We start from the raw sequence: 20,789 nt of genomic DNA, 5'->3' as shown, positions 1-20,789 counted from the left end.
CCTCCTCCCTCCCTCCATCCCGCCCTCTCTCCTCTCTCAATATGGGGTATCGCCTCCTCCCTCCCTCCATCCCGCCCTCTCTCCTCTCTCAATATGGGGTATCGCCTCCTCCCTCCCTCCATCCCGCCCTCTCTCCTCTCTCTCAATATGGGGTATCGCCTCCTCCCTCCCTCCATCCCGCCCTCTCTCCTCTCTCAATATGGGGTATCGCCTCCTCCCTCCCTCCATCCCGCCCTCTCTCCTCTCTCAATATGGGGGTATCGCCTCCTCCCTCCCTCCATCCCGCCCTCTCTCCTCTCTCAATATGGGGTATCGCCTCCTCCCTCCCTCCATCCCGCCCTCTCTCCTCTCTCAATATGGGGTATCGCCTCCTCCCTCCCTCCATCCCGCCCTCTCTCCTCTCTCAATATGGGGTATCGCCTCCTCCCTCCCTCCATCCCGCCCCTCTCTCCTCTCTCAATATGGGGTATCGCCTCCTCCCTCCCTCCATCCCGCCCTCTCTCCTCTCTCAATATGGGGTATCGCCTCCTCCCTCCCTCCATCCCGCCCTCTCTCCTCTCTCAATATGGGGTATCGCCTCCTCCCTCCCTCCATCCCGCCCTCTCTCCTCTCTCAATATGGGGTATCGCCTCCTCCCTCCCTCCATCCCGCCCTCTCTCCTCTCTCAATATGGGGGTATCGCCTCCTCCCTCCCTCCATCCCGCCCTCTCTCCTCTCTCAATATGGGGTATCGCCTCCTCCCTCCCTCCATCCCGCCCTCTCTCCTCTCTCAATGTGGGGTATCGCCTCCTCCCTCCCTCCATCCCGCCCTCTCTCCTCTCTCTCAATATGGGGTATCGCCTCCTCCCTCCCTCCATCCCGCCCTCTCTCCTCTCTCAATATGGGGTATCGCCTCCTCCCTCCCTCCATCCCGCCCTCTCTCCTCTCTCAATATGGGGTATCGCCTCCTCCCTCCCTCCATCCCGCCCTCTCTCCTCTCTCCAATACGGGTACGCCTCCTCCCTCCCTCCATCCCCGCCCTCTCTCCTCTCTCAATATGGGGTATCGCCTCCTCCCTCCCTCCATCCCGCCCTCTCTCCTCTCTCAATATGGGGTATCGCCTCCTCCCTCCCTCCATCCCGCCCTCTCTCCTCTCTCAATATGGGGTATCGCCTCCTCCCTCCCTCCATCCCGCCCTCTCTCCTCTCTCAATATGGGGTATCGCCTCCTCCCTCCCTCCATCCCGCCCTCTCTCCTCTCTCAATATGGGGTATCGCCTCCTCCCTCCCTCCATCCCGCCCTCTCTCCTCTCTCAATATGGGGGTATCGCCTCCTCCCTCCCTCCATCCCGCCCTCTCTCCTCTCTCAATATGGGGTATCGCCTCCTCCCTCCCTCCATCCCGCCCTCTCTCCTCTCTCAATATGGGGGTATCGCCTCCTCCCTCCCTCCATCCCGCCCTCTCTCCTCTCTCAATATGGGTATCGCCTCCTCCCTCCCTCCATCCCGCCCTCTCTCCTCTCTCAATATGGGGTATCGCCTCCTCCCTCCCTCCATCCCGCCCTCTCTCCTCTCTCTCAATATGGGGTATCGCCTCCTCCCTCCCTCCATCCCGCCCTCTCTCCTCTCTCAATATGGGGTATCGCCTCCTCCCTCCCTCCATCCCGCCCTCTCTCCTCTCTCAATATGGGGTATCGCCTCCTGCATCACGAGAAGCTGTCAAATAGGAAGAATAGTACTTTCTTTTTTTATCCATCCATTACTACAGAAACCTTCTTCTCTGTTGTCAACAGGCAGACCACACACACACACACACACACACACACACACACCACTCCAAGTGCAGCACTACCTAGAGTTATCCAGGGTTAAGAACATTGCTCAAGGACAACGGCAGTATGGAACATCTGAAAGCAGTAACTATCTATATCCATGGGTCCATATCTGTATTGCCCAGCCTGGGATTAGAATCAGCAAATTTACAGCTACAGTACAGGGTTACATTTATTATTAACTCCCCTCACTTTCTGTCTATCTCTCCCCTCTCTCTCTCCAAATATTTATATGGAGATGGAGGGAGTGAGAAAGAAAGGAGGGGGGAGAGGATAAAATGAGAGAAGGAGAGAAAGAGATGAATTTAGAGACAAAGAGAGAGAGAGGTCTTAGTGGTCTTAAATATTGAAGACCTTCGTCTTGTTGTCGTTGCAGGGTTATGTAACAGCTGTATGTGTGTGTGTGTGTGTGACACGCAGGGATCTGAAACGGAATCACCTACCGGACCTTCTCCATCTCTCCTTCCCTCCATCTCTCCTTCCCTCCATCCCTCCCTCTGTTCTCCACAGAAGCATACCTCATTAAGACAAAACAAACATCCTGTTGTTCCTCCTATTTGTTTTAATGAGTGCCTCCATTCCTCAGTCTTCATAGATCTAGAATAGTCAGCGTGAGGCCCTATGGAGCTCAGTCACCCCACTTCACTGCAGCCCGCTCCGTACACTGCACACACAGTGGTGTTGGTATTCCAGAGACCGTGGCCTAAACCCCTACAGAGGTTTGTAGTGTACAGAGAGCCATTACACAGCATGGGCCTCACACTCATAGACTAGAGAGAGGGGGGTAGAGAGTGGGAGACAGTCAGATACACACACACACACACACACACAAAGCAAGCTGTACTTGCAGGGGAATGTAAATGTGTGCATTTGAGGAGTTTCTATGATAATGAATGTTAGTGTGTGTTGTTTTTGTGCGTACGTGTGTGTGTGTGTGTGTGTGTGTGTGAGAGAATGTGTGTGTATGTGTGTACTCGAGTACGATGGTACAATGCATCTGCCGCTACTACTACTAATACTGCAACAGTTGACGCTGCACACACTCTCTCTGAGTCTGATTTGGCCTGGTTTTTCCTCAGACCCACAATAGCAGCTGGGTCTTAAAAGCTGCTAGGTTTCTCCCTTCCACTAATGACTGGAATTGAGGAAGTGGAAATAAGTTCTGCAGGGAGATAAGTGGCATGATGATACTGTCTGTTTTCATTGGCTTGATAAAAGAGCTTGAAGTGAATATTATTCTGGGAAATGTGGACGATTGCCATGTCTCCGTTTGAGATCCCTCGTGTACATACACTCACACACACACTTTATATGATTTACTTGGTGTCTTTGATAGTGGATTCCTGAGAGGTGGAACTTCAATGAAAAATGACAGCTTAGCAGGGACGATTAAACAGAATCGGTTAGCAAAGCCGTGTCTGTATATGTGTCTCTGTGTGTGTCTCTCTGTGTGTGTGTGTGTGTGTGTGTGTGTGTGTGTGTATATGTATGTGTGGCTGACAAGAACTGCATCACTGATCTATTCATCAGAAGTGCTCTTACAGGGTACTGTACATCAAATCAAATTTTATTGGTCACATACACATATTTAGCAGATGTTATTGCGGGTGGGAGCTTAGAGCCACATTTAAACTGATAAATCTCTCTCTCACCCTCTCACTCTCTCTCTCGCCCCCCTCTCTCTCCCTCATAGTGGTGGAATGTAGAGAAAGGGGAGGCCCTTCAGACCTTCTACCCGACAGGAGCCAATCTGAAGAGGATCCACGTGTCACCTGACTTCTCCACCTTCGTCACCATCGACAACATCGGAATCCTCTACATCCTGAAGAAGGTGGAATGAGAGGGAGGCATAGCTCAATAGTCTAAATAGCTCTCGTCTCCTCTCCTTGCATTGATCTGAATGTCCATTAGGCATCTGCCTAGCCTGCGTGTTTAGATCAGATCAGAGCAGGTGAAGAACAGGAGATCTGCTAAAGGAAAAAATACATCATTTCTACTGCTCTGCCTTCTTCTGCCTGCCATAACAGTCAAAACAATCCCAACAAAATTGATATCCTGAAAAAACTATTATGCTTTTGTTATTGAATCAGGGGACGCTAGAAAAAATACATTTGATTCTTACTGCACTGGGGTAAATTGCATGCAATATGGAGAGATTTTTCTATGCTCTTTTTAACTAGGAAAATCTATACTATAATGAAATGCACCAGCATTATCTGTTGTGATTCTATAGTGATGTTGTCAAACACAGTGAATCATTTCTGTATTTCTAAGTGTCCAATGAGTCTTTTGCTTTGTTGATGTAGTGGCACAATGCAAATGTGAAAGTGAAAGAATTTCCCATGTTATCTGTCGTCTTAAACAAAGTACATGTATTTTTCCCTGTGAAGTTCGGGCGCAGGGAACCTAGCGATTTAAGAGCGTTGGACCAGTAACCAAAAGGTTGCTGGTTCGAATCCCCGATCCGACTAGGTGAAAAATCTGTCTATGCCCTTCAGCAACGCACTTAACCCTAATTGCTCCTGTAAGTCACTCTGGATAAGAGCCTGTTGACTAAAATGTACAAATGTAAAGGTCTAAACCTAACTAAAGCCTTAAAGATGGAGTCTGCAGTGTGGGGAAGCTGCCCCACCACCGTTGTTTTGTTTTTTTGCCGGGCTGAGGAGCGTCACACAGCATGGTAAAACAAATTGCGGCAACCAGTTCTCACAGTCTCACGTCAGAATTAGACATTCATCCATGTTTCTCAAACGTCAAATTTCAAAGATGTTCCAAACATCAAATTTCAATGTGTTTAAGGTTAAGTTCAGGCATTACTCCAAATTCTTAAAGTTAGGCATGAACTCTGAATGGTTAAGGTTTGGGATAGGCTTAAAACTAAAATATCAAAAACAACTTTCTATTGCTGGATTCAAACTTGCAACCTTTGGAATCAGAGGCAGATGCTTACACCCATCTGCCATCCCTGTCCACAACCCCCTAGCAAAACCAAAACCTAATTGACGGTAACAGCGCTCTCTGTTGCCCCTACTGGCCGGTTTCCACGTCATCTCCCGACGTCCTCAGAAATGGATGGACGTTGAATACTGACTTGTATCACAGGTGACCTGGCTGGTTTGCAATGTCCTCAACAAATCAGGTTACCCCCATAAATGCATTAAAAAATTGTATTGGTTAAGCCTACTTTCTAGAACCAATGAATAATTCAAACCTTGACCAAAGGCATTTATTGTCCGAATACCAGCTGTTGACTATGTTTACCATCAAGTTCAATACTTCTTAGGACATTTTATACACTAATTATATCAATCGAGCCTGTTTTTTTTGTGTACAATACCTTTTTTATTGTATATATCTTGCTTTCGTAAATTTGTACATGTTTTCTTATCACTACGGCGCCACCCTCTAGTGAGCTTTGTAGGAAGGCACTATGATTTTTCTCCTGTGGCCTGTATCAAGGATATGGCCTTGTTCCAATACTTTGACAATGTATCCTTCCTTCCTTGCTTCCTTCCTTCCATCGTTGCTTGAATAGCTGACTGATTGCTTCCACTTCATGGTTTACAATCCAGAGTCATTTAAAATCTGTGATTATTGAAAGGAAGGATGTGTTTTCAAAGTATTCAAACTGGGCCTTGTTTTTTTATATGTCAGAACATGTGCTGTTACCTAGTGGTGCTTTAAACTCAGTGTGCAAGTCAATCTGCAGAGGAGGTCTCTCCCTGTCAGTCAAATCTGTGAAGTCTTGAGGTGGTCTCAGGACATTAATAATGTGGGTGGTGTGTAATTTATAATACCTTAGAGAATAAAACATTCTATGACAGCAGTTGGCATATTTACTCCTCTTAATTCATGATTAAATCATTTGATGTTCACCATCCAGATCATAGGCTAGTATTTGATCTACACTGAACAAAAATATAAACGCAAACATAAAGTGTTGGTCCCATGTTTCATGAGCTGTAATATAACATCCCTGACAGGTGTTGCATATCAAGAAGCTGATTAAGCAGCATGATCATTACACAGGTACACCTTGTGCTGGGAAGAATGAAATGCCATTCTAAAATGTGCAGTTTTGTCACACAACACAATGCCACAGATGTCTCAAGTTTTGAGGGAGCGTGCAATTGGTGTACTGACTACAGGAATGTCCACCAAAGCTGTTGCCAGATAATTTAATGTACATTTCTCTACCATAAGCCTCCTCCAACGTTGTTTTAGAGAATTTGGCAGTACGTCCTACCGGCCTCACAACCGCAGACCACGTGTAACCATGCCAGCCCGGGACCTCCACAACCGACTTCTTCACCTGCGGGATCGTCTGAGCCCATCCACCCGGACAGCTGATTAAACTGTGGTTTTGCACAACCGAAGAATTTCTGCACAAACTGTCAGATACCGTCTCAGAGAAGCTCATATGTGTGTTTGTCGTCCTCACCAGGGTCTTGACCTGACTGCAGTTCGGTGTCGTAACCTACTTCAGTGGGCAAATGCTCACCTTCAATGGCCAATGGCACGCTGGAGAAGTGCTCTTCACGGATGAATCCCAGTTTCAACTGTACCGGGCAGATGGCGTTGTGTGGCCGAGCGGTTTGCTGATGTCAACGTTGTGAACAGAGTGCCCCATGTTGGTTGTGGTATGGGCAGGCATAAGCTACGGACAACGAACACGATTGCATTTTATCAATGGCAATTTGAATGCACAAAGAGACCGTGACGAGATCCTGAGGCCCATTATCGTGCCATTCATCTGTTGCCATCACCTGATGTTTCAGCATGATAATGAATAGCCCCATATCGCAAGGATCTGTACACAATTCCTGGAAGCTGAAAATGTGCATACTCACCAGACATGTCATCCATTAAGCATGTTTGGGATGGATCGACGTGTACTACAGCGTGTTCCAGTTCCTGCCAATATCCAGCAACTTTACACAGCTATTAAAAGAGGAGTGGGACAACAATCCACAGGCCACAATCAACAGCCTGATCAACTCTATGCGAAGGAGATGTCACGCTGCATGAGTCAAATGGTGGTCACACCAGATACTGACTGGTTTTCTGATCCACGCCATTACCTTTTTTTTTAAGGTATCTGTGACCAACAGATGCATATCTGTATTCCCAGTCATATGAATGTAAATGTAATATGAAATCCATAGATTAGGGTCTCATTTATTTATTTCAATTGACTGATTTCATTACATGAACTGTAACTCAGTGAAATCTTTGAAATTGTTGCAGGTTGCGTTTTATATATTTTTTCATTGTATAAGACAAGTTCAATCTAAAGCAGTTTTAAAGAAAAATGCAAAAGCTGTTCAACTCCAAGGATGATGTGTAGACTAGCCATATAGTGTGTGTACGCCTGCTTGTATGCCTATCTGTCTGTCCGTGTGTGTGTGTGTCAGAGAGGAGATGCTGCTGACTGTAGAGGCTGCATGGCTGTCAGTGGGAGCTCCTCCGAGGAGGGAGTGCTGGGTTAGCTAGCTGCTGACACAACGTTGGTCACGCTCCATCTGCTCCTGACACATCCTTCTGACAGACCGCTGATGGGAGCCGACAAGCCCAACATACCTCGCTGCCTGTCTCATTATACCACGCTGCCTGTCTCACACCACGCTGCCTGTCTCACACCATGCTGCCTGTCTCCTGTCTTTCTGTATCCTTCTGTGTGTCAAAGCCCAACCGGTAAAGGCTGTGGATCTGAGAGTGATTATGATGGTTGATGGATGCTGATGGTTGAAGTTAATAAACACTGAACACTTATTTGGTCTGGATTTAGCAAACAAAGCCCACTTTGAATTGGTTTGTTTAGACATTGTTAAAATAGAGAGGGTCTCATGAGAGTTTGTACTACCTTGTGGAGGTGTGTGTGTGTGTGTGTGTGTGTGTGTGTGTTAGGCCTACTTGTGCGTCTGTATTAAAATCCCTTCGTCCTGGGACCAGTGTGAAGTTCTCCAGTCTTTGTCAGTATCCTCATTAAAAAGTATTTGCACTCCTTTTAATTAATCATTGTCTCTGGTCGAGTTAATTAAAACCAGCTGAGTGACTTTGCATTCACTCACATAAGGAAACTGATACTTGGCACGAGTCTTATTCATTAGGCACCAAAAGCAAGAAAATATACTGAAACAGGGAGGGACTACCTGAACTTGTTCAATAGAAACGCTCATTTTTGTTTTCCGTCGCAAAACGTTTTGCTACAATGTGCTGGTTTACTGGCCTAGTTAGCTTAGTTAGCATTCACAATGATGGATCTAGGTCTTGGCTAATGCATCAGGCACATTTTTAGACCTCCCTAGTTCCAGTGTAAGAGTGGAAGGCCCCAACTGGGGACTTGTTTTCACAGAAGCCTTTGGGAGGGCTGGAATATTTCAGTGAAGACGTGAACCCCCTGGGCTTCTCAGTCTGCGGTCTGCAGTCTGCTGTCTTCTGTCTGCTGAATACTTTAATTTTGTTTTCTGTTTTCATTATTTTGTTGTTCTTCCCTCATACATTTTTCAGCCGGGGGGATATTTGTGGCCACAGACAGACACTCACTCTCTCTCTCTCTCTCTCTCTCTCTCTCTCTCTCTCTCTCTCTCTCTCTCTCTCTCTCTCTCTCTCTCTCTCTCTCTCTCTCTCTCTCTCTCTCTCTCTCTCTCTCTCTCTCTCTCTCTCTCTCTCTCTCTCTCTCTCACTCACTCACTCACTCACTCACTCACTCACTCACTCACTCACTCACTCACTCACAGACAGACAGACACACAGACACACAGACAGGGTGCTGGGGGGACGGTGAATTAGGTTATGCAATATTGATTGGCTCCTCCACCATTGAGACCTCTGGCCGAGCAGGGCAACTCATCATGCATAGGAAGTGTAAGTGCGTATCTACAGTGGGGAAAAAAAGTATTTAGTCAGCCACCAATTGTGCAAGTTCTCCCACTTAAAAAGATGAGAGAGGCCTGTAATTTTCATCATAGGTACACGTCAACTATGACAGACAAATTGAGGGAAAAAAATCCAGAAAATCACATTGTAGGATTTTTTATGAATTTATTTGCAAATTATGGTGGAAAATAAGTATTTGGTCACCTACAAACAAGCAAGATTTCTGGCTCTCACAGACCTGTAACTTCTTCTTTAAGAGGCTCCTCTGTCCTCCACTCGTTACCTGTATTAATGGCACCTGTTTGAACTTGTTATCAGTATAAAAGACACCTGTCCACAACCTCAAACAGTCACACTCCAAACTCCACTATGGCCAAGACCAAAGAGCTGTCAAAGGACACCAGAAACACAATTGTAGACCTGCACCAGGCTGGGAAGACTGAATCTGCAATAGGTAAGCAGCTTGGTTTGAAGAAATCAACTGTGGGAGCAATTATTAGGAAATGGAAGACATACAAGACCACTGATAATCTCCCTCGATCTGGGGCTCCACGCAAGATCTCACCCCGTGGGGTCAAAATGATCACAAGAACGGTGAGCAAAAATCCCAGAACCACACGGGGGGACCTAGTGAATGACCTGCAGAGAGCTGGGACCAAAGTAACAAAGCCTACCATCAGTAACACACTACGCCACCAGGGACTCAAATCCTGCAGTGCCAGACGTGTCCCCCTGCTTAAGCCAGTACATGTCCAGGCCCGTCTGAAGTTTGCTAGAGTGCATTTGGATGATCCAGAAGAGGATTGGGAGAAGGTCATATGGTCAGATGAAACCAAAATATAACTTTTTGGTAAAAACTCATCTCGTCGTGTTTAGAGGACAAAGAATGCTGAGTTGCATCCAAATAACACCATACCTACTGTGAAGCATTGGGGTGGAAACATCATGCTTTGGGGCTGTTTTTCTGCAAAGGGACCAGGACGACTGATCCGTGTAAAGGAAAGAATGAATGGGGCCATGTATCGTGAGATTTTGAGTGAAAACCTCCTTCCATCAGCAAGGGCATTGAAGATGAAACGTGGCTGGGTCTTTCAGCATGACAATGATCCCAAACACACCGCCCGGGCAACGAAGGAGTGGCTTCATAAGAAGCATTTCCAGGTCCTGGAGTTGTCTAGCCAGTCTCCAGATCTCAACCCCATAGAAAATCTTTGGAGGGAGTTGAAAGTCTGTGTTGCCCAGCGACAGCCCCAAAACATCACTGCTCTAGAGGAGATCTGCATGGAGGAATGGGCCAAAATACCAGCAACAGTGTGTGAAAACCTTGTGAAGACTTACAGAAAACGTTTGACCTGTGTCATTGCCAACAAAGGGTATATAACAAAGTATTGAGAAACTTTTGTTATTGACCAAATACTTATTTTCCACCATAATTTGCAAATAAATTCATAAAAAATCCTACAATGTGATTTTCTGGAGAAAAAAATTCTCATTTTGTCTGTCATAGTTGACGTGTACCTATGATGAAAATTACAGGCCTCTCTCATCTTTTTAAGTGGGAGAACTTGCACAATTGGTGGCTGACTAAATACTTTTTTCCCCCACTGTATGTACTGTGTGTGTGGTGAATAACAACGATGGCATCAGTGTGGGTTTGTGACAGAGATGTGTATATGGCCCCGGGGTTTGTAGATCTCACTGTCTGGCAGTGGGCTGTGTTACCTGACTTATACTCACCCCTACACTGACCCTGCCAGAAAAGTGGTTCCTGCCACATCGGAGCACAGTCGCCACCTTAACCCTCTCCTACCTGCTGACCACTGCTTCCTGTCAGACCTCTGAGCCCCTGCACACCCCCTTTCTCCCTCCCCCTGACCTTGGCCGAGCATTGGTTCCTGTCAGCTGTCCACGCTGCTGCACTCCGCCTTTATTGCTCCCCCATGTCGAGCGAGCGATCGGGCTCCGGTCCAGACCACGATCTCATGGGTCAAGTTCCATTCCGCTCCCTACCCCCTTCCCCTAGCCACCTAACCATTCACTCTGTGCCGATCTGAAGTAACCAGATAGGTGTATGTAATAAAGAGATATTATAGGCTAACTATAGTTAAGTAGATCTTGTTTTCACATCCTACACAGTCCATTCAGATCTGTACACTTCGAAGGGGGTAGGAGATAAGGGAAGGTTGGTAGAGAGTCTAGACCAAAATGGAATGGGCCCAGAGAGAGCAGATGCTCCAGTCACCCGTGCCTCACCTGGCTATAGCTAACCCAGCACGATGTCAGAGCCAATAACACACAGTGGACCTACAGATCAGGGTTAGAGAGGGGGCGGGGCAAGCTGATATGTCTGTTCCCTCCACCAATCTGGAAAGTGACCCCTAGATCCCAGTCTCTACCCCCTAAACATGTGGACACAATGCTACTGATTGGCCAGTCCACACACCTGCCACTCCAGGTCTCAATTAATTGCTGATTGATCACTTATCTTGCAGCTTTCAATGGGTGAAAGGACACCATGAAAACCATTGTCTTCATCTATTTAATGGCTTTCCAAACAGAGAAGAAATGTAAGGATATGTGTGAGAAAATACAGGGATAAGGCTTTTTTCTCTGGCTAGTGGTGGATGAATCTCTCTCTGTCCAGGTGGATTGTGGGATGTTAATCCTCGCAGCTACAGCACAGTTTTGGCTGTGAGACGACTGACGGAAGTTGAGGCTGCTTCTTCCAGATAATACCTACACACACACACAAACACACACTCACTCAACCTAGAACAACCTGTCTCTTAATCTGTTTTGTACCCAAGAACAAGATTTGTCTAATCGTGACTGGTAAAGTAGAAGCCACAGAATTCAACACAAGCTTTAAAGCCGTATTTGCAGATTGACAGTCGAGTGTTATGGCCTAGATATGGCACATTGTGTTGCTATGGTGATCTGATTATAAGGTTGGGTCTGCGAGTTAATGTTTGCTTCTGTAAATCTCTTTAAGAGAGTTTTACAGTTTTTATATATTTTCTTTCTCTCCAGCCACATCTCAAGCCCATAGATTTAATATGACTCATACACCACATTATGTTAGAAAGTAAAGTTCCCTAAAGCTAGTAGAATTATTTTTAAAATGCAGATCCTGCTTTTGCCCCTCTAGATAGGAATTGCTTGCTCTTTGGGGTTTTAGGCTGGGTTTCTGTATAAGCACTTTGTGACAACTGCTGATGTAAAAAGGGCTTTATAAATACATTTGATTTGAATGTACAAAGTGCCAGTCACTATCCATTAAAACATTACAGAGTGGAATGGGGAACTCCCTCAATCATCTCCAATTTGAATAGATTGAGTTAGACATGTTATGATAAGGCAGTGTAAATTGTCATAAGTTATCTCAGAGGAGAGACTTGGTTTGTCTCATTGGGAGAGAGGAAGGGATGAAGGAAGGAATGAATGGCCTCACCATGTGTCTTCTGCTTTTATCCAACCCCCCGATACACACACACACACACACACACACGTACACACGTACACACATTAGGTTGGAGAGGCTGGAGCAGAGGGCAGTCTGAGGGCAGTGCCCAATGAGCAGTTTAGGGGCCTAAGTTCCTTGCTCAAGGGAACAGTGTGGGAAATGATTTGTCATCAACATGATATTAGATATACATATAGGCTAGCCTACTATACGACTATGAATTAGAGGTTGAGGTGTCTAAATGTGTTTCCACTTTGTGGGATTTGTAGACAAAAGACAAATAACAGTGTGTGTTTAACACATTTGTGGGGAAAAGAAAGCAGGGTTTACTTGATTTATCTCTCTTGCACCATTTAACATAACGTTCCCTGTCTGCCACCATTAGTGCTTCTGCTGCTCAGCTCAAACTCAGTGTGACATATTCAGAGCAGTGTGATTGCTCTGGGTAGAAGTTGCCTCTTACCACAGATCTAGGATCAGATTAACTAACTCCCAATCTTAACCTTAACCATTAGAGGGTTGAAGTATCCTCTGACACTGGGTCAGTGGTTGGCGGCACAGCTGAAATACGTCTGTTTCCCTATTGGTTTTGTAACATGTCTGATGTGATGTGATTTGTTTACAACGTTTCATGTCATGCTTAGAGCAGTGTGATTTTCAGGGTCTTCATTTTAACGTCTCATTTTAACGTCTCATTTTTGTAAGTGATTTTTGGGGGGGATTAATTATTAATTTAACTTTCATGAATTCAAAGCTGGATTTGATCCACAACCTTTTTCCAAGTGTGCTGAGAGATCCACTACCCACTTACTTTGACCACTCAACATCCTTTCAACCTCCAATGCAATACTGTCTCTCACTCAACGTGCTGCATCATGACCAGTATTCCTATACTGGAAATCTACTCTTCATTTGCGCTGTTATTCTGGCACTGCTATAGTAGTCTACTGCTGCGTTAAATTACTTGTGAGTTCATGCTTACGATACAAGTTTACTACTAACTTCACTTTATGCTGTTGATTCTCCCTCTTATTAAATCCCTGTAAGAAGGAATGCCATGAATTTCAAGTGTGGATCAGTAGAATGTAAATGGAACTATAAGTCCAAACTATCTTTGGTGTCTTACAGTGTCACAGGTGACATAAGCAGCTTCGCCTGCTGTAGTCTTACCTCTCTAATGTGACTGTTGAGGAGTTCAGAACAGCTTCTTGCAATACTAATCTGAAATGGCTTAGAGATCTGTCATAGCAGGTCTAGTCTACTGAAGCCCTTATGAGGGTTGTGTCAGTATTGGTTCTCTATAGTTACATGTTCCTCTACTTCCTGAATTGGTGTGTTGAGCATTACTAAGTGACTAGCTGTCTCTGTATATGTTATTCAAACCACACAATTGTTTGGCAAGGCAACGCCATGTTGACTAATACAGAAACTTACACCCAAGCTCACATTACCTTAAGCAGGTATAATACATCGATTTATCTCTATGGATGTACCTTTGCTGTGATTTCTGGACCCCATTATCAACCATGGGGCCACTTTCCAATTCTAGGTTGGCCTCCTTCCCCGGAGGCCTTGCTTTGGTGAGTACAATCCTAGGCGCTGGTTTGATTATGTAAAGCCAGAGAGTGTGTTCTTGTCTTAGCCAGGACTCTGAAGCCCTGGAGGCAGACAGGCCGGTCAGTGGTGTGTTCTTGGCTTAGCCAGGACTCTGAAGCCCTAGAGGCAGACAGGCAGGTCAGGGTCATTTCCTGGGGGCAGAAGGATGACATCAGGCCAGAGAGAGAAGGATACATTTATGTTTTCTGGCCTGTTCTGTTCTGGCCCACCTCAGAGTGTATCCCCTCTACCCACTGAGAGAGTGGCTGGCTGCCAGATTGTGCACGGTGTGTGTGTCTGTGCCTGTCTGTCTGTGCGTGTCTGTATGCCAGGCAGCACCATCCTGCGAGGACTTGGCACACTCATCACAGTCAGAGCAGCTCCAGTTTGAACAGGCCACACAACACCAGGCTCCAGACAAGTTAAGTTTTAATGTCACATGCACAAGTACAGCGAAATGGCTTTCTTGCAGCTCTAACCCCAACAATGCAGTAATCAACATCAATGTAGTACTAAAAATAACAAGGTAGAACAATAACAATGAGAACTAAGACAAGCTAACCTGTGAGTGTGTTTATTCTAATGTCACTAATTATGAGGTAATATGAATGCAGTAATTGTGTGCGTGTGTGTTCCTCCGCATTTTATTGTTTGTTAATTACAATAAACTACTGTGTGTAGCTGCAAAGAGCAGGTGCTGTTGATGACTCAGTGAAAAACATGTTTTGGACTGCGTTCAGTCAGTAGTTTACCAAATGAAGCAAATTGTTATTACGTAAAACACTTTGGCTGCTCTGACTGTCAATGTTGTCACATCTAATTCTCTCCTGTTCTCTCTCTATCTCCCCAGAACACAAAGCTCTACCTATGTATCCTTTGTGTGAATTAGTGGCACGTTGCCAGGTTTGTAAATATGTTGGAAATATTCCAGGGAATATGCTGGAAATGGACACAGAGGATGTGTGGTGTTGTTTTTCGGAGGGTTTATTCATTGGAAGTGGTCCGTAATTCGGCGAACCTCGTTTCCAGGTCTTAATCAATTAATGTGAATTCATGAATGTGAGATATCATTACATAAACGCATATTCTCGGCTGCCTCGTTTAGTCGTCGATGGCCGCCAGGTACACACGCCATCTGGGATGTTGGCCCTGTCACACCACCTATCAGAGAGAAGGTTTCCATGTCTCCATCTCTCTGACTCTCACTTTCAATAGCCTAAATACTGAATGTCTGTCTCTTGTCTTTTTCTGTCCTTCTCTTTCACCCTTCCAGATGTTCTACAGTATATATATCTCTATTTCTCCCTCTCTCCTTCTCTCCCTACATCTCTCTATCTATCTCCATCCCCTCACTGTCTCTCCTTTTTCTCAGTAATGTCTTCGTGAACACACATTGTAATCTCTTACACAAAACTAACGCAGACAGCAAAGTGCAGTCAGTGAGAGAGAACCCGCTCCCCCCTCCCTATGCTTCTTCCAGAGATGTAGATAAATATTTCACACACTATGCCACTCTCCACCCTGCCCATAATCTCTTCCCCCATCTGAGGTAAGAGAAGACAGCTACTGCCCACCATGCGTCCAAGTCTCACAGTGTACAATGTTTATTCACAGGCGTTTCAGGAGACAGAATCGACGATAAACACAGAAAGTGATGAAGCTCTACACTCTAAAAAGAAAAGGTTCCTGGAGTATCCTTTAGGGGTTCTTCAAATTGAAACTGTGGGGGAACCCCTATAAGTTATATAAGAACCCCTTTTAATGGATCCTTGAAGAACCTTTTGAAGAACCTTTTGGGGTTCATTTTTGAACTACCCCCCCTCCCATATTAATATTATTATTATTATTAATAATAATAATATGCATTACAATAACACAATATTTTAGTTCATAGTGTTCATTATGATTTTAGTGGAAAAGCAGAATTAAAAAATCCAAATATGAGGTAAACTCCCAGCAGAGCCCCAAGTCCAATGGGTATATCCTCTGGCGTGTTGATGTTAATGTGTTGATATTCTCCGTATCCATTGCCAGAATGATTTTGCAGTGCATGGTGATCGAACAGGTTTCCTGTCTGTGAATCCCCAAAATAGTAATTATACAGATGATTAACAAAACATGCACACGACAGAATTCATACCTTGGTTTTTGTGGTGAATGAAAAAAATACTGTTTTGATAATGGTTTTCATAAACATACCTTGTCCATAATGTAGAGGCCAATGGGTTATTCATTGAATAGATAAGGGAGGGGGATGGTAAATGTGATCTGCATAACATACCAATACCAATTGACATACCTTTGTATGCCTCCTCGTCTGTATACTTGCAGACACAGACACAAAAGTGAGCAGTTCAGTCATCTGCACCCAATACAGCTAGCCTTCAACATATTCTTATAGCCTACATAGTCTTACCTCTGTTGATTGATATCCATTGAATTGTGTCAATTTTCTGTTTTAGAAAGATTGCACAAAAATTAAAAGATCATAAAACAATATCTATTTAGATCATATAAGGGACAAACCTTACCTTAAATTGAGAAGATCTTGACATTTTTCAGTTAAGTGCCTGCACCTGCTGTCCTTTCAAATCGAAATGTTTCAGTTGGGCAGTTAGGTTCCTGCAAGAACCCCGACCAACTAAGGAGGTTCCTCGATGAACCCCACCTCCTATGGTGTTCTTTGAAGAACCTTTTGGGGGCAATTTTCAGTGCCAAGAACCCTAAGGTTCTTCGAAGAACCTTGAGGATCTTAGAAGAACCCTCGTTGAACCGCTAATTTTAAAAGTGTATAGCCACGATGCTTTACTTCTTCCTACCATATTACTGTATCTACAATGACCCAGTATCTATCTCAATTGACTGCAGATTGTTGATGTCCAATCGACTGCAGGAGAAAGAATCACAGAATCGACACTAACCACAGAAGCTCACAAAGCCAGAGGCTATAGCCCCAATTGTTGCCCTTGGTCTCTTGCCGTATGGACCCATATACCTTACCCAGAATGGCCCAGTAGCTATCTCAATTGCGTGCAGATTGTTGGTACCGACTGACTGCAGCATGTGGCCGATTCATTGCAGGGGTTTATGGCGTGGAACGAACCCTCACTCTGCCTTTGAACAGCTTGCTGTAAATGTTGATGGCCTTAGTTTTATGGGTCTCTAGCGCAGGCCTGCTGCTTCAGGGGGAGTTGGTGGTCTGAGTCTGGGTTTCTTGTGAAAAGTCCTATGACAAATCTCTGTGTAAAATCTGCCACACAAAGACACTTTGATTGATGTAGGTGTTTAATTGGTTTGAGGGTGTAAATTGTGATTACGACACACTTCGGATGAGATTTCACACATTGCGATAACACACTGTATGATACTGTTTCTCTCACTTGCTGTAGATCAGCTGGACCGTCTCTCCTCTTATATTTATTGTATGTGTTTGATTACATGCATGTTCACATGGCCTAGACTAGAGTAAGCTTTATTGCATGCACTCCAATGCATTTGTAAAACATTGCCTTGTGTGGTAGGTTTTGTGGCTTTTGACACTCTTATGTAGGTGTCATAACCAGCCATAAAATAACTACCGTGGTAGGTTTTGTGAGTTCTTTACACTCTTATATAGGTGTCTTAACCAGCCTTAAAATAACGCAATATATGTCACAAAATATCTAAATATAGGTGTCATGACAGTGTTATGACCATATTATAACAGGTTATGACAAGTTATGTCAGCTGTTGAAATATATGTACACAGACCATCAGTGGCGGCTCCTGAAAAAATTCTCAGGGGGGGCAATTTTTCTGATGATTTAGGTGACCTACACACATTTTTAAAAAGATATGTCCAGCAACAACATGAAGACAGGGGCAGCATATAAGTCAATACTGATATACACATTACTTGCTTCAAAAAGGCCTCATGGTTGAATTGGAAATATGTGCACCTGAGCATAATTCACAACAAGCAAGCAGGAGCTTTTGATAGAGGCTACTGAAAACATTGATGCAAGTTATTGGTAATAAGAAATTTTTATAGACTTCCATATTCTGCCCTCTTGTATAGATTTGTGAAAATGAACAGTGATAGACATTTTGCCTGAAAACAGAATTTGAAAATAATTTATAGAAAAGGTAAACACAGCTATCTGTATGGCTTTGTAAAAATGAACAACCATATTCTGGCCAATTGTATAGATTTGTAAATATGAACAACCATATTCTGGCCAATTGTATAGATTTGTAAAAATGAACATGAACAGATTTTTATTTTTTTTTACTTTAAAAAAATGAAAAATAACTATTTTAAACAACATCAACTGTGAACTGATTTGGGCGTGTGTGTGTTAAAGAGACAGACAGGGAGGGACAAAGAGAGAGAGAGGCTACATTACTTGTACTGAAACTGTTCTAGCTTGCTGCATGATCAAATTCAGCTGATGCGCATAGCAATGCACGTAATGGGCATTCTTGAAATGCCCACGCACCTTTTGCTGCACACCAGCCTTCTCTCCCCTCATCACACTGGCTCCATCGTAAGCTTGCGCAATGAGTTTGACTTTCTCGTCGTCAGCAAAAAGACCGTTCAGTCTCTCCAAAAGCACACTGGCGATTGAGACTAAGGTTGATTCCGAGATGGGAAGGAACTCAAAAAAGCGCTCCTGCACTTTGTGGTTGCTATCTATGTACCTCAGCACAAGCACCAGCTGTGTCTGTGTAGAAACGTCCGTGGTCTCGTCAGCTTGGATAGCTACGAAGTTCGCCGACTTCACCTCCTCCACAATATGTTCCCTCATGACCGCTAGCATACACTCCAGTAGCTCGTTTTGAATGGTCTTTGATGTGCCCCTTGAAAACTTTAGCATTTTTAAGATGGTCATCAAACACCTCATCTAATTGTGCCACAAAGTTGACAAGTCCAAGAAAAATACCAGGGTTGGTGGAGCCCTCAGTTTCATCTTTGCCTCGCAAAGCTAGCCATCTTGACAGTTGTACGTGAATTGATTGACGCTGCTACCCGCTCTTTTCTTAGTTATGTTCATGGTTACTTATGTTACGTATTGCGAAAGCGCGTAAGTGCAAGCCCTCCCGGAACCCATAGAGATTGTATTGAAAGCTCTGATATTTGAAAAAAAAAATGATTTTACATGATAGTCTATGAGAGACTCCTGGGCGATTTTCAACCTGACTGAAATCGCCCCAAAAGGGGCGGGGCCATTTGAAGCACCACTTTAGCCTGATTGGACATTTAGTGGCAGATCAGACGTCTAGATTAGAACACTGATAACTACTGTTGCCGTGATATAATTGATTAGAAAAAAAATCCCTTCCTTTTCCCGTTTGGCAGTGCGTCGCCCATATCGCCCTAATGAACACACCGCCCCTACAGACCATACAATATCAGTACTTGATGCCTTTACAACTTTTCTAAGTCCTATCATCAACTGATTTCAGCCAGTGTATGGCTGTGGATTGACTGCATCGTTTGAATGGAATGTTGGAAATTTGGCAGTTAATTTGAAAAATGTATGGAATCATTCCTCTAAAGCTGGCTGGCTGGCTAGCTAACAAAAAATACAGTGCAGATAAATTCTTCAAATTCATTATTTTACACAATTACTTATTACAGCACTGGCAAATTCCTTGATTTTGACTGACATCGGAACTGGTGGACTGTGGGGGGTGCTGCTTGGACTGGAATCTCATGGTGGTATGTCCATTAAAACGCAGGTGATTGGGCTGATATTTTATTAGATGAAATAGGATGAATGGTAAAGGATGGGTAATTAATCTGCAACAAATAAACACATAACTAATAACATCAAATTGCCTACAAAATGGAATGAACTGAGGACAAATAGGGCGGGTAACAGGAAACACATGATAGACAAAATGTCAAACAGAAAAGTTATCCAATTAAAAAGTCGAACAAATCAAGAGGAGCACAGCACTTCCATTTCAAACACATCCAGATAAAGAGAAAAACAGGAGGTGAAGCCATTTTATGGAAGAGAGTGAGAGGAAGTTCCGCCTTCTGTGGTGGACTGGAGACAGGAGGGAAGTGTTTGATTGGTTAAAAGCTTGTCCATCAGGAAGAGTGCATCAAATGGGTGCATCCATAAAGAGCCTATTCAATTACTAGAGGGGCTATGTCTTAAACCCTCAAAATTCCAGAATGGGGTGAAAATGGCAGCCACATTGGTCAGGGAGAAATCCAAACCAGGCTAATTGGAACGCATGGCAGAGCCATAATCCTGATTTTACTTATCCATCAAAATAGAAGTAAGGCATGTGATATATCAGTGTAATAGAATTATTGTCAACCTAAAATATTGTCATGTAATTATAAATACAGTTTATACAGGTTTTATACCAATTTTCTCTATAAATAGCCTCTAAAATATATGTACACAGACCATACAATATCAGTACTTGATGCCTTTACAACTTTTCTAAGTCCTATCATCAACTGATTTCAGCCAGTGTATGGCTGTGGATTGACTGCATCATTTGAATGGAATGTTGGCAATTTGGCAGTTAATTTGAAAAATGTATGGAATCATTCCTCTAAAACTGGCTGGCTAGCTAGCTAACAAAAAATACAGTGCAGATAAATTATTCAAATTCATTATTTTACACAATTACTTATTACGGCACTGGCAAATTATGGTTGACCAACTGCCTGACCAAAATGGCTGACCTTTAGCCCATAATAAGAAGGTTCATGCCATTCTAGTTTTCTAATTCATAATTATATGGGTGCATCTCAATTGTATTTCCTTGATTCGTCACATCCTCTCTGCCTGTCTCCTTCTAAAAAAACGAATTGGAGAAGGTACAAGGGGAGGAACCTCAGACCTCCTCCTCCAATGCCTTTTGAGGTGAGGTGAAGAGAGAGGACACGAGGAATCAATGAAATACATTTGACCTACAACAAAAATTAGTACAAGTTGGAAAAAGGAAGGTGTCAGATAAAACATGGGACAAATGAAAAAGGACATCATCTCAACCAGTACATTACAACCCAGGAAAGTATAGACCAGGAGACCAA

At 44.1% G+C, this 20,789-nt stretch overlaps 1 protein-coding gene across 2 annotated transcripts in view; it reads left to right on the top strand.

Annotated features, from left to right (window-relative positions):
* The window catches only part of LOC121549496 (apoptotic protease-activating factor 1-like), a 73,383-nt gene extending 69,080 nt beyond the window's left edge, over nt 1–4,303 (top strand). For both annotated transcript variants that reach the window (XM_041861297.2, XM_041861290.2), the window contains one exon: nt 3,503–4,303. In XM_041861297.2, coding sequence (XP_041717231.1) covers nt 3,503–3,649 — 147 coding nt within the window. In that variant the 3' untranslated portion in view covers nt 3,650–4,303. The remainder of the gene's footprint in view (nt 1–3,502) is intronic.
* Nucleotides 4,304–20,789: the final 16,486 nt, after the last annotated feature.

The sequence above is a fragment of the Coregonus clupeaformis genome, unplaced genomic scaffold (assembly GCF_020615455.1).
Source record: "Coregonus clupeaformis isolate EN_2021a unplaced genomic scaffold, ASM2061545v1 scaf0058, whole genome shotgun sequence".
NCBI lineage: Eukaryota > Metazoa > Chordata > Actinopteri > Salmoniformes > Salmonidae > Coregonus > Coregonus clupeaformis.
Note: the sequence above shows the minus strand (reverse complement) of the source record. Positions and strands in the feature narration are given on the sequence as shown.